This window comes from Drosophila virilis, chromosome 5, assembly GCF_030788295.1.
Source record: "Drosophila virilis strain 15010-1051.87 chromosome 5, Dvir_AGI_RSII-ME, whole genome shotgun sequence".
Classification (NCBI taxonomy): domain Eukaryota; kingdom Metazoa; phylum Arthropoda; class Insecta; order Diptera; family Drosophilidae; genus Drosophila; species Drosophila virilis.
This window is the reverse complement of record NC_091547.1, coordinates 21,603,875-21,617,982: the sequence shown is the minus strand read 5'-3', so window position 1 is coordinate 21,617,982 and position 14,108 is coordinate 21,603,875. Positions and strand designations below refer to the sequence as shown.

At 40.2% G+C, this 14,108-nt stretch overlaps 1 protein-coding gene and 4 non-coding genes across 9 annotated transcripts in view; 1 reads left to right on the top strand and 4 right to left on the bottom strand.

The window, feature by feature from the left end:
* The window catches only part of EcR (Ecdysone receptor), a 125,325-nt gene that overhangs the window by 100,859 nt on the left and 10,358 nt on the right, over positions 1-14,108 (bottom strand). For 3 of the 5 annotated variants that reach the window (XM_032437490.2, XM_032437491.2, XM_070210394.1), the window contains exons 4-6: positions 6,509-6,634; positions 3,166-3,949; positions 2,918-3,084 (exon numbers count right to left, since the gene is read on the bottom strand). In XM_032437490.2, the coding sequence (XP_032293381.1) occupies positions 2,918-3,084; positions 3,166-3,809 (811 nt within the window). In that variant the 5' untranslated portion in view covers positions 3,810-3,949; positions 6,509-6,634. Of the gene's footprint in view, positions 1-2,917; positions 3,085-3,165; positions 3,950-6,508; positions 6,635-7,779; positions 7,927-14,108 lie in introns of those variants that run through there. The other 2 variants (XM_032437492.2, XM_032437493.2) reach the window with 2 other exon arrangements.
* Positions 2,312-2,430, bottom strand: LOC6625809 (5S ribosomal RNA). The gene has a single exon (XR_048960.1). It is a non-coding gene; the product is annotated as a 5S ribosomal RNA (ribosomal RNA).
* On the bottom strand, positions 4,031-4,104 carry TRNAN-GUU (transfer RNA asparagine (anticodon GUU)). The gene has a single exon. It is a non-coding gene; the product is annotated as a tRNA-Asn (tRNA).
* On the top strand, positions 4,254-4,327 carry TRNAN-GUU (transfer RNA asparagine (anticodon GUU)). Its single transcript has one exon. It is a non-coding gene; the product is annotated as a tRNA-Asn (tRNA).
* On the bottom strand, positions 13,049-13,167 carry LOC6626160 (5S ribosomal RNA). The gene has a single exon (XR_048961.1). It is a non-coding gene; the product is annotated as a 5S ribosomal RNA (ribosomal RNA).

Genomic DNA, 14,108 nt, shown 5'->3' with positions numbered 1-14,108 from the left:
GTGCTCTGCGTTAGGGTATATGCTGTGCATGACGTGTGTCCCACTCTGCCGCTGTCTGGAGCTGCTCATCGTTCCCAATGGCACATTTTGGGCTCATTTATGCGCCAGCGTCCCCCCACCCCACCCTCTTCCTATTCCTTGTCGCTCCTTTTAAGTGCCTCGCTTGGTCCTGTTCCACGTTCTTTATGCTGCGTCCTTGTCTGCCGCGCAACAGCCTTGGCATGATTTCATTACATTACGCGCTTTCCTTACAGCTGCTCGGGTTCGGTTTGGCAGCTGTATCAACCCCGCCCTCCGCCCTCCGCCCTCCACCCACCGACCCCCGCGGCAACTCCTCGCGTGTCCTGTGCACTTTTTGTGGGTCGTTCGCTTTGGCAGCGCTGCCGCCGCCTTCGCCGCGCACCGCCAGACACATCCACATCCACAAGTGAAAGCGAGACGAGTTTTCTGCTTCTTTTTTTTTTCGGGTTCAAAAAGCACACGCACAATACAGAAGAGGAAGTGTGGGAGGGCGGGGGCGAGGCAGCCGTCCCGGCAATCGATAATTTTCGGGCCGTAGACACTTTTGGCTTTCACTTTGTTGGCCATAAAAAGGACTCCCTACAACTTTTACGGCCAGAACTGAAATTGCCAGCTCAAAATAGGACTGGGTGCACATTTCACGAGGCTGCGCAGGGCGTTGCCTTAACGCGAAAGGTAAGGGGAAATTTAGGGCGCGGGGGTGTGTGGACGTCTTGCACGTCTGACGTTGGCGCGTTGCGGTTGAGCTTGAGGGGCGGGCGGAATTTTGTGGGTGCTACCTCAAAGTTTATTGTCTGCGTTTAGCCTTCAACTTGGCGACGATGCCAAAAAACGACGTCGACGCCGTCTGGTGACCTTCAACTTTCAACTTTATTGGCATTGTCAGTCAGACAGAACGCACAGACAACAGCAACCAACCACCCGCCACCCATCCGCCCCCCTCAAGGCCCCCCCATTGCCAGCCTTTCGTTTGTCTGCATTGTCTGCGCGCGTTTTGGTAATTTCCAGGCTTACTTTTGGCTCAACATACTCATCCGCTCCCAGCTCCCACCTACACCAAGTACCCTAGCTCTCCCCCACCCCCTACCCGCTAGCTGACAGCCCCCTTGCCGTGGGAGCTGAGCTCTTTTGGCATTCGCTTGCCGTCTGCCATGCGCGACCTTGAAAATGGCCACGTTCTCACGTGAAAGGTGAAAGGCACGTTCTCAATGAGTATCCATATAAGTGTGTAGGTGTGCATGCATGCGAGTGTGTTTGTGTGTATTTAGGTGTGTGTGTGTGTGTTTGAGTTCGTGTCTAATTCACTTTTGGGTCTCTATTCAGCTTTGCCATGTTAACGGTTTTCCTTGTCCTGTTTTAAGCCACATTTTAACTTGTTCTAAGTAAATGCACATTTGCTTTTATCCAGACGCAGCAGGTTAATAAACTTTTTGCATGAGTGTAAGCTTAATTCTGAGAGAGGAAATTTATATGTTTAAATATTGTTAGCTTTATATAATAAAGATAAAAGATTCTAGATTTTAAAAAAGATTTTTAGAAAAACTTAAAAAAAACGTAAAAGAAGACATTTTAAGATATCAATAAAATATTAGAAAATAAATAAATGTACAGTATAAATTAAAGAAGATGATAAATTAAGGAAAATCATGAAAATTATGAAAGCTGTTACAGATAATATATTAATAAACAAATAATGTAGTTGTATAAAAAAATAATAGAATAAGATAGCCAAAAATGATAAAAAGAAATAAATGAAAAATTAAGCATAACAAAATATTAAATACAGCAAAAAATAATAAAAAAAAAAAAATTTATATATATATATATATATTTGAAAAATTATAAAATACGAACAAAATAAGTTATATAAAATATAAATAATAAATAATAATAACAATAAATAACAATATAAATAATAATATCATAAATTAAGAAAAAAAAGGAAACGTAGGCAAAATCAGCATTAAATTAAGTATAAGATTTTAAAACAAATAAAACGATGCAAAAAGATATGCACTGATTAAAGAGAAAACAAGAATGAGACTATTAAATATAAAAATATTACAAAAATAAATTATGTTATAATACACAAAATAAAAACAACCAACGGATTTTTTTTATAGAAAATGTAAAAAAAAAATAGATTAATAAAAAATGAAAAAGGGTATACACTGATTAAAGAGATAACGAAATTCAAATAAAAAGAAAACTATTTCAGTTAATAAAAAAATAATTAAAAAGAAAAACATTAAAGATATTTAAAAATAGAACAAAAAAAGTTGTTAACCGATGCCAACAACACGCGGTGTTCCCAAGCGGTCCCCCATCTAAGTACTAACCGCGCCCGACGCTGCTTAATTTCGGTGATCGGACGAGAACCGATGTATTCAGCGTGGTATGGTCGTTGGCGAGAGACGAGTGACTAAAGCGTGTATATATATTTAAGACTCGAAAATAGGAAACTGTGAATTTTTGTTCAATTTATAGTAAGTGTGACATAACAAAATGAAGAGCAATTCCGCCCATTAAAACTGAACTAAGTTAGACTGATTACAGCTTTAAGCAAGTTTAAGTAAATAAAAGTCCACGTCTTTAAAAGACTCTAAGAACAAACTAAAACGCTAGTTTCTAGCTAAACTAATTCACATTTAACATAACCATATTTATTTTTTCCTTTTCTATCTTAATTGTAAATTTCAACAACATAACTAAAAAGCTTTTGGTTGTGCTTTTAACAATATACGAGTTCCAGTGAAAGCTGTTACAAGCGCGCCATCTATATGCCAACCGTGTTAACTTGTTTAAAGACGAAATGAACACTAGATGGCGCGGTTTGACAGCCCCGTGAAAGCGTCATTTTTACGCATAACTATCTATCTCGCTCGCACACACTCACCTGTTTTGCCATTGGGACTGTACGGATCGTAGCTGCCAGCTGACATAGGCGATGCATAACCGTTGGACATGTTGTAGCTGTGATTTTGCGAGCCGGGCGACGGCGACAGCGGCGGCGCTGAGCTGGGAACGCTGCCTGGACTTGGCGTCGACATCCAATCCTCTGGCCTGCAATGTGAATGAGAGAGAGAGTGAGAGAGAGGGAGAGTGTTAGTGCGTGCGAAATGTGAAAGCTCAGGCAGAACTTACGCATCGAGACGCGCGCGTTTGTTGGGCACAAATACTAAATGCCCATTGGAAGATGCTGCTGCTGCTGCTGCCGCGGCAGCTGCTGCAGCGGCTGCTGCGGCTGCGGCTGACGTTGAGGCAATGCCGCTGCTGACGTTGGCTGCGCTGCTGCTATTGCTATTGTTATTGCTGTTGTTGTTGTTGTTGTTGTTGCTGGTGGTCAAGGCGATGACGTCAGGCATGGGTTCGGTTTTAATTGTTGAAGCGGGCTTTGGCGTTGACGTCAGCGTTAACGTCGGCGTTGGCGTTGACGTTGGCGTCGACGCTGGCGTCGCCTTGGCAGTTGTCAATAGCTTTAATTTATCCTCAACACTGATTGCAGTTGTTGCTGCTGCACCGCCATTTGCATTGGCCACTTGAAAGGTCAAGGCAACCGCGGCAGCATTGTTGTTGCTGTTGCTGTTGCCAGCGCCAGCGGCAGCGGCGGCGGCTGCGGCAGCGGCAGCGGCTAATTGTTGCTGCAACAATATGTGACTGGGTATTGTTGATTGCTTTTGTTTGGTTTGTTGTTGTGGCTGCGGCTGCGGCAGCGGCTGCTTTTGTTGTTGTTGGTTTTGTTGCTGTTGTTGCTGCGTCTGCTGTTGTGTGGCATTCAAACGGTACATGTTGCATGCACGTTATTCTTAAAAGCTGTAAATTGCTGTTGTTGTTCTTGTTGCTGTTGCAGTCGCGTTTGACAACATGGCCACGCCTTCATGTTGGCTATAAGCATTTTATTTTACATAGTTTGTCAGGTGCTATGCCGCTGCAATAAGAGAGAAAAAAAAAGAAAGTTAAACAAGAATAGAAACTATTTATATAAGAAGAAAAATAAAAAATATTGAAACGCCCCCGGGTGGACTCGAACCACCAACCTTTCGGTTAACAGCCGAACGCGCTAACCGATTGCGCCACGGAGGCTGCGGTAACTCCGCAAAATTGTTTCCTACTTGAAAACAAAATCACAGACAAAGCTGTACAAAAGAAAAAGAGCTTTTGTTCGTTGAACTGCTTTGAAAGAATCTGTGCACTGCTTAGTAAAATCAACTTTGGCCGATTGCATCACAACTGCCTCCGTGGCGCAATCGGTTAGCGCGTTCGGCTGTTAACCGAAAGGTTGGTGGTTCGAGTCCACCCGGGGGCGGAACAACTTTTTGCTTTTTTTTTTCGTTTTTAATATTGTATATAAATAATTTTTAATAAATATGCATTTAACTGTAATAATATGTTTCTTGTTCTTTATTGTTATTTTAATAATCCTATTTTACTTATTTTTCTTTTCTCAATATGATATTTTTCTATTTTTTATTAGTTTAACTTTTATGATCTTAACTTTTTATAAACTTCTCGTTGCATGATTACTTTTGTTTTTTCTTTCTATTTTTGCATTTGTTTAGTTCGCATGACCAGATGTCAATTACCAGACGCTAAACGAGGTCAATGCAGCAGTTAAATGCACCTTAAGTACTCGTCATAATTGCAAACTGCATGCGCCCAACCACCACCCCACAGTCGTGCCGCACCAGCCCCACCCCCGCCCACACACTCACACAGCAACGTCTCTTGTCTAAAAGCTTGCCCTTTGTCTTTGTTTGCAGCGTCGTCCGGCAGATTGTATTCTCAAGAGAATGCATGGCCACGCCTCCTAATAGCTCACATGCCCGCACGCATACAATTAGCTAGACACACACACGCGCACACAAAACACACACACACACACACACACACAGTCGCAGTTGTGCGTGGCGTCAGCATATTGACCCAGAATCCTTGATAAGGTCGCTCACGCCGACGTTGACCCAATTTCTTTATAGCTCTGCTTATGTAAGGACTCACCCGCAACCCACTTCGACTTCCTTGGTAGGAGGGGGAGGGGGGCGCGAGGGGTGGGTGAACATGTGCAATAATATGTTTATTACACTTGTGACCAACGCACGAAATTCAATCAAGCTGCACAAATGGAAAAAGCATTTTACTATACGGACTTTTCTATAAATAGAGCAAGGTTAAAAGCTCGACTAAGAGTTACCGCTTATTTTGCATAGACAATACCTAATTTATTAGCATTGATTTTTGTTTCTGATTTAAGTATTTTGTATTTTCATTTTTATTGATTGTAAACGTATTTCATAGCAATTGCTTGTGATATGTACTTGTAGTTGCGAATTTCTGCCAGGGTTGTGTTTTCCGATAACATTAGATATCGATAAGTAGAAAAGAAGTAAAAGCTAAAACGGTCAGACTATATAATCACACCCAATTTAGGCATTTACTATATATAGGCGAAAGCCAGACCAAAATTAGAAATAAAATACATTTTGGTCCAAAAATATATTTTCAATAATTTTACTATAAAGTATAGAGAACCAAGGATTGACTATATATATTATACTATAGGGATATAATTATTTTTATAGAGTATCTGAATACCAACATTAAAGACAATTCTTTATATAAATAGACTTATGGACCGTATGGAGTTCAACAAGTCAGCTGTTACAAACTTAATGCCCCGTTCAATATACCCTATAGAACAACTATATGTAGGGCATACGAAATTGGCAGATTGAAATCTATTTATTCGACACACAGATGAAAATAAAATTTATTTCTTTTATTTTTTTTTTTTTTTTTTTGTTTTGCTGTATTTTGTTTGTATTACAATTGGCAAAGTTTATTCGCCTTTTGTCGCTGACATGTTGCACTTGCACTCATTTGCGAAAGATGCCGCCAAATCGGGCAACAAGCGGTATGAACATATATGTATATATATATTACAGTCTGTCTGTCTATCGTATGACTAAACCAACTGTCTGAAAACTTGACTGACTGACTGACTGTCTGTCTGACGGACGTCGTAAACGATGCATTTCCGCTGCGAAAATTGTTGTTGTTGTTTTTATTTATTTTTTGTTTTTTAGTGAAAAACGAGGGAAAAATATATATATGTATGTATAAAAAGAAGACGACTCAAAACTCATCTGCATTGCCAATTGGCGCGCCGCAAAGCAGCTGCAATTTATGCATGTGCATTACAATTAGCGAAAGAGTTGCTCAGTTTTTCCACTTCTTTTCTTATTTAACTGCTCTTTTTCTACATTTCTTTTTAAGCGGAGTGCAATGAATTGTAGCTGCAATTGCTAAGCAAAATTTATTTTCCTTCGCCACAAGCTGAATTTCAATTACTAATTAGCTGACATTTCAGGTGCTTTTCAGTGCAATTTTCACACATTACACTAAGTCAAATATAATTGAAAAAACAACTCACACTTTTAATTTGTACACTCGTATTGTCATGAGATTGATTTTGTCATTAATTACTTACCAATTTTGCATGCAGTTGAGTTTGTCATTAAATCCAAAATTGATTACCAATGTTTGTTTTGTTTGTTTTATTTTGTCACTTTGTTTACGTTTCTTGGTTGTCCGTTCACAGAAAAAAAAAACAAATCTGTAAATAAATTGCAACAACATTCGCTCAATCAATCAATCAAATACATTTTTTGACACTTTAATGTCTATTTAATTTTAACTAATCATCATACAAATGACATTTGACACACTGTGCGCTATTGCACTTTGCTTCAGAGCGAGAGAGCGAGAACGAGAGAGAGAGAGCGCGCGCGAGAGAGCGACAAAGTGGCAACGGGAGCACGTTTGCGGCTAGTGTAAGCAGAATGGGGCTGACTATGCAATTGGGTCTCACTCAAATGGCAACGCCGACTGACCCCCCAGCCCCCGCTCCACGTTCACAGCCCCTGCTCCAGAGATGGACACGTGCATTTTTCAGCAAATTTATTGGCAGGCGACAAAAAAGCCAAAGAAACAGAATAAAAAAATACACAGCACAGCAAAATGTTTGAATGAAATTTGTTCAATGTGCCCGTTAATTTTTGCACTAAAATGCTATTTCTGTTATTTGTTAAACATTACACGCGCCATAATAAGAACGACAACAACAACAATACGCACACACTGCAACCTCTCTCTTTCCGCTCTCAATTTTCATGCTCAGGAGAACGCACGAGTAAACAAGCGCCAGCGACAGCATGAGAGTGACGTGTGGGTGGCAAAAAGGGAGAAAGGAAACGTCACTAGCTGGCAGAAGCAGCACCAGCACCAGCAGCATGAGGAGCAGCATCGACAACAAGAGCTTCTGCTGCACTCAGTTGTGCTCTCAGTTTATAGTTGGTGCCGCTCTCTCAGAGTAAACAAGCGCCAACAAATGCATGGAATTGTCATATGGGTGGGAAAGGGAGGGCTACGTCAGCCGCAGCAGCAGCAGCAGCAGCAGCAGCAGCAACAACAAAAGCAATAACACTTGGCACGGCACAGTTTTTGCAGTTGTTTAGAAGTTTACATACATATTTGAATGCATCTGTGTGCATATTGTAACTAACATTACTTCCAAATGTTATCGTTTTTGTGATTGTTGTCGTTCTTACAGAACTTTTCTCAAGCAAATTGACACACAAGCGCACACACAGACACACACAACAATAACAAATTCACATGCACGTAAACACGCACGCACACTGAGACAAGGCGCAGGGCATGCGAGTTGTTTTAATTAAACTAAAATTTGTTTCACTTTACGTTTTTTTTATGCTGGTATTTCTAGCACAAATTTGTTTCTATTTCTTTCCTCTTTATTTTCTGCACTTTTTTCAGCGACATAAACGACGCGCAATGTAATTTTTATTACACGAGAGCCGCACATAAAAACTAAAACTAAAAGGCCGCCGTTGCCGTTAGCCCGTTGCTGCTGCTGCTGCTGCTGCTGCGTTGCTGTCGTACCCAAACGGGCGCGATGCTCTCTTGGCGCTCTTTCGCGCGCTCTCTCGCTCTCACTTGTCATGTCTCTTTTGCGTTTGCGGGGGCGAGTGTGGAGCGCTTGCAATTGTTATTGCTGTGTTGCTTTTGCTTGCGGCGCATGCGCGCTTCTCATTTTTTCTGCTTTGGCAATGCTTTGACGCTGCCTTTGCCTAAGCTGCGCTCAACTTTCGCGCGAACAGCAACACTAAAAACAACAACAGCAACAACACAGACGTGCAGTAGCCAAAGCGGCAGCATTCGGCTGCCATCGATATGCACTGTGGTATGGGGCGTGCATTAGGGAAACTAAAAATTTTATATATTATCTTTGATAATATTAAGAGATTTAATGATGCTCTAATGTGGTAAATTAGATCAATATTTTTTTATGCGAACTAAATCAAGTGACTAGCCGTTTAAATTAGCTATCAACAGAAGATGTGTTTTGATACTGTATAAATTTATTTGCGGCCCACTGTGCACACACACAAATACAAGTTTGGGGCCAGCGTGCGGAACTTTTCAAAAAACTGGTTTTCGACTTGGGCTCATTGTGTGTGCCTGACTGGCTGGTTATTGCTGCTACTGCCGCTGCCGCTGCCGCTGCCGCTGCTGCTGCTGCTGCCGCTTTTGGTTGTGTTTAGTTGTTGTTGCTGGTGGTATTCTTGGTTTCTTTTTCGTTGTGGTTTTTAAGCTCTACTTGTTGTTGCTTATTGTTGTTGTGCTTTTGACTTTGTAACACACTTTTTGTGTTGATTTCGCTGTCGGCGTCGGCGCGACGTCGCTGCTATGTGACTTTTGATTTTAATGCTTCTTTTTTTCTTTAATGGAATTTATGTGTGTATGTATGTGCATGCATGCATACATATATACATAAGTATGTGTGCATGTATGCTTTTTCTCGCTCTTTTCTGTCTGTCTGTCTGGACTGCTCACACGCAGAGTGCATTAAGACTATGACGGACAATAAGACGCACACGTGTTTTTGTTGTTTTTGTTGCTGTTGTTGTTGTTGTTGTTGTTGTTGTTGTTGTAGTTGCTGTTGTTTTCTTCATTTCGTGGGAATTTGGCAATTTTTAAACTTTATTTTGAGCGCTTCAGTCAAGTGAAAAGGTCAGGTGTTTGAGCCGATGATGGAATCATCAGGATCGTCATAGAAAGTTCAGTTTTCTTATACATATGTATGTACATGCCGTGGCCTAACAGTTGTTTATTGCACTTACGTGACTTTCTTGGTTGCATGCGAGCAGAACGCACTTAACCTCACTTACTCACACCTGCAACTGGCCTGCAATAATCGTCTATTGAACCTATTAGCCCAAGGGGAATCCAACAAAGCGCCAGAGCCAAACCAACTAAACGACCCTGTGTTAGGCAAAAATGCACAAACTAAAGTTCACAACAGTATGTCAAAGGTTATTTGCGGCAAATAACCAAAAAACAAACACATGTTAGATTGTGGCTTGTGAAAAGGTGAGAAAAGAAAAAGTTTTTGCATTTATAGAGCATGCAATATTTCCCTTTGAGTTAAATAGGTATCGAAATTTGGAATTTTTATTTTCAAAGATTATTGTCATTAAAAAAAACTCACTTTAGTTCCACTGTAATTGAATTCTAATACTTTCCTGTATGCCAAACATTTCGAGTAGGACTTTTCAAAGTTTTTCCAACTGTTTAGGATTTTATTTTAGTCAAATTTTCGATTTCTTTTTCAATTGCAAATATTCAACCGCTGCCTGCTTACTTTCTCGCTTACCAATTCAGGACATTTGTAACGACTTTAAGATGATATAACATTTCGCGAAAGAATGCATTTGGGCTCGCTTCAGGGAAAGGCTATGGGAATGGGAGTGGATACCAGGCAACACGCCCCAATTGAATGGCTCAACACGCAAGCGAGTCGCGGCAAACATTTATAAACAGTGGCAACAACAAAGGCAATAAAAAAAAAAGCACAAAGCGCAGCAATGACGAAAATGTAAAAGCAGCGAAAACAACAACAACAACAGCAAAAACGGCGACGACAACAACGACGGCAAGTTGAATGACATAAAACATCAACTGACCTTCAACTCTGCGACTGAACCTTAGAAAAAATGAATAATTTTACACTCGAAACAAACACACACACACACACACACACGCACACACACGCACATGCACATGCAAGTGTGAGCGGCGAGCAGCGCATGCAACTTACAGCATTTTACAATGGGCTAGCGGCTAGCTAAAAAAAAAAAAACAATAAAATTTGTAATAGTGTTGCAAGCGCCAAACACACATACATACACATACCTACGCAAACGGGCTCGTCCCAATGTGCAATGCCCAAATAGCAATGCAAGAGAGAGAGACAGAGAGAGAGCGAGAGCGAGCTATATGCTGGCCACGTACATGACGTAAATTACAGCAAAGCGGAGGCCAGCTTTTGCACTTGGCGAGAGCGCGCAGAGAGCGCGCTCATAGGCTGAGAGCGCAGTCAACTACAACTACAACTACAACTACAACTAGAGAGTAGTTTGTGGCGGCCTATTTAACGTTGCATGTTTATTTTTGGCTCTGGCGGCAGCGACGCAGCAGCGGCAGCAGCAAAATTGCATTCACTCTCGTTTTAGTATTTTGTTGTTGTTGTTGCTGTTGTTCTTGGTTTTTTTTTTTTTTTTTGCTTTAAGGGCGTTGTACAAGCGGAAGTGAAGCGGGGCGGAGCAATGGCGGTGGCGGCTGCAGCAGCGGGTTTTTGCTATGTCAGCGGATGCATCATGTGACGACGAGTGGCAGTTGCACGGCAATGTGCTGGGGGAAGGGGGGTTTGGGGGGGCGACTGAGCAGCCAGCATGCTATGTGAAATGTCGTGCATGCCATTTACACCTGTGTAAATGACACAGGTAGGTCACATTTTCTTTTTATAATTTTTAATTTTTTTTTTTTTATTAGCTGGCAATGTGTTTGGGTGGTTTAAAGGAGAGGGGGTGGGTGTGATGGATGGGGTGGCTAAGCTCCAAATGCCGAAGAAGTTTGCCAAATAATATAAAATTAGATCGATAGAGTTCTAGTATTTCTTGTAGTGCTGCATTCTACAGTCGATCATTACAGTGCGCACTCACAAAAGAGAACGCATCGAGTTCACAACGCTTCAATGATTTTGATACATGAACAAGCTGACAATAGAATAGAATATATAGAATTTAATTGCTTGATGGATTGATTGGTTGATTTAATTGACAGTTTGTGGAAGTTTACGGAAACCGAAAGCCCTTTTTACCACAAATATAATTTCATACGAATATGATCTTCATATACAAATGTCTAGTTTATTTATATAAAACTGTTTGTACTGATTGACTGATTGACTTAATGAATGACTGAGGGAATGAATAACTTACTGACTAATTCACTGATTGACTGACTGACTAATTCACTTACTGACTGATTGACCGAACAGTTGTCTGAATGATTGACTGATTGACTTCATGAATGATTGACAGAATGAATACCTGACTCAAAAACTGATTGACTGACTAAATGACTGACTGACTAATTTATAGATTGACTGACTGACTGACTAATTCACTAACTGACTGATTGACCTGATAATTGTCTGAATGATTGACTGACTGACCAACTGACTGACAAAATTTAGTGACTGACCAACTGACTGACTGACTAATTCACTGACTGACTGACTGACTAACTGACTGACTGACCGTAAGAACTAGAAAGCTGTAAGTGTTTGCTATGTTATGTATTTGGCCAATTCCACCCGCAAGCGTGAAAAAATGGTGAAAAACGTTATTGGCAAAATTTTGTTATCAAAGAGATTTGTTCTTGGCTGGAAATTTGCGATGCAAATGTTTAATGAAAGAAAGTTTATTTTTCGGCTTTAAGATTCTCACCACAAGTCAAACATGGACGGTAATATTAATTTCTCAAAACACAATCAAATATAATTGATTCGAATTCATAATTTCAGAATGTTTGGACCCGAGCGTGATTAATATATAATATATATAATTAAAGTTCTTGGTACTTCAAATATAATTCGAAAAGTATATTCGGCAAATTTTTAAAGAAATTTAAATTTTCTTGCTTCCAGCAAAACAAGATTAAAGAGCGAACGTGATTTGCATATTAATCAGTTAACATTACCAAATATTGCGTTTTAGCTTGTAATATCCAACCAAAAGCCTGTTACCTGTTAGCTATTGTCAGGGGATTATCGTGAGCCCCCCCTCCCTCCTTAGAGCATTCTGTTTACCATTTAGTGACATTTTTCCGGCAGACATTTCTTCATGTTTTATGCATGCTGCACACACAGAAATTTGCAAATTCCTCCAATTTTTGATGGCGCACTCAAAGTGTGAACCCCAACTGACCCCATCGCTTAGGGTGACGGGGAGGCAGGGATGCAAGGGGGCTGTACTGTGTTCACACGCCTGTTAAAAGTTCAAAGCTTTCAAGTCAAGTGCCGTCAAAATGTGCAAGGCGCAGCCATCCCCGCCCAGCCCCACGCTGCACATCCTTGACCCAAACAATGCGCCAATTTGTGGGCCACATGGGCGTCCGACCGAATGTTGGAGCCCAGCGAAGCAAAAAAACGAAATGTTAAGTGAAAATGCCAAGAAAACTGCAAGTACTAAGAGTTTCTTATAAGTAGAAGTTCATGACATGAAGATATCCTAAAAACTTTTTGGAGCACGTATTAAAAAAAAAAAATTATAAACTAAAAATAAAACAGACAAAATAAAGTTAACGCTCAAAATTGTAGCTATTTAACAATGTATTAACTGAAGCAATATTTTATTTATTTGAGCTTTAAAAAATGTTTATAATTTTTACTCAAATCATCACTTTATTTATAAATATTAACTTTGTAATACATATAAACAAAGTACACATTATTTAGAGAAAAAGGGGAAGCAGAATATTAAAATGGACGAGATTTGAAAGCTGAGAGTTAATTAAATTGATTCTCAACAGCAACTATGAACTAAGGAAAATGAAAAAAAAAAATAATCCTAGAGTTAAAAAATTAAAAAAAGTTGTTAAGCGATGCCAACAACACGCGGTGTTCCCAAGCGGTCCCCCATCTAAGTACTAACCGCGCCCGACGCTGCTTAATTTCGGTGATCGGACGAGAACCGATGTATTCAGCGTGGTATGGTCGTTGGCGAGAGACGAGTGACTAAAGCGAGAATATGTATCTGGAGCTCAGGAGTAATCAACTGTGAATTCTTATGACAGTGTTGGCAAACACTGCAATATAACACGAATAGCTCGTAAATAAAGCATGGTGTTATGCATAAATTCAAGCGTACTCTTAAATATTTGTGTAAATGATATTAGAGTAGATAATAGTAGATACTCTTCCTTCTTTTTTTTTAGTTTAGAAAAAAGATTATTCTTGGGAATATTTGGGATAAGAGAGAAAGAAAGAAATATAATAAAATAAATTAAAATAAAAAACTGCGCCCAGTAAGTTTTTAATATAATACCTAGGCGAAATTCAGATTCTTAAATAAATAGAATGTTTGGTAATATAGGCAATCCAATGCAGGCTAACGAAAGGTGAAAAAATAAAATAAAATAATCAAATTTAGTAATGAATGCTGGAACTTGATTACTTGAACCATATATAAACTATATTCAAATTCATAAGTGTGGCATGCCTACCACCTGTTACATTTCTTGGCTCAACTATAATATACCCGTTTGTACACCTTTTAATGGGCATTCAGTACTGGGCGTTGACAATGACCACTGCAGCCGAGACAGAGCCAGAGACAGAGACAAAGAGTTTGAGCCAGAAACACGGCCAGAACCAATGTGAAATGGAAAGGTCTTCCACCTGGCGATAGGCAGCCGCCATGTCGGCGACTTTTGGTAGGCAAGGACACGGTTCTTGACGCGCCTTTTAAATGGAATTGAAAGAAAAATAAATCAATAAATTTCACTCGTGCATTATGAAAACGTAAAACGTTTTCTCAGAGCTGAGCGCCAAGTGTGCGGCTTGCGGTTGCAAATTTCCTTTTCAAAGTTCTACCCAGCCAGCCCCCACTTTCCCTCTACGGCCGGTCAGTTAGCATGTTATCAAATGACGTGCTGAAAAGTTT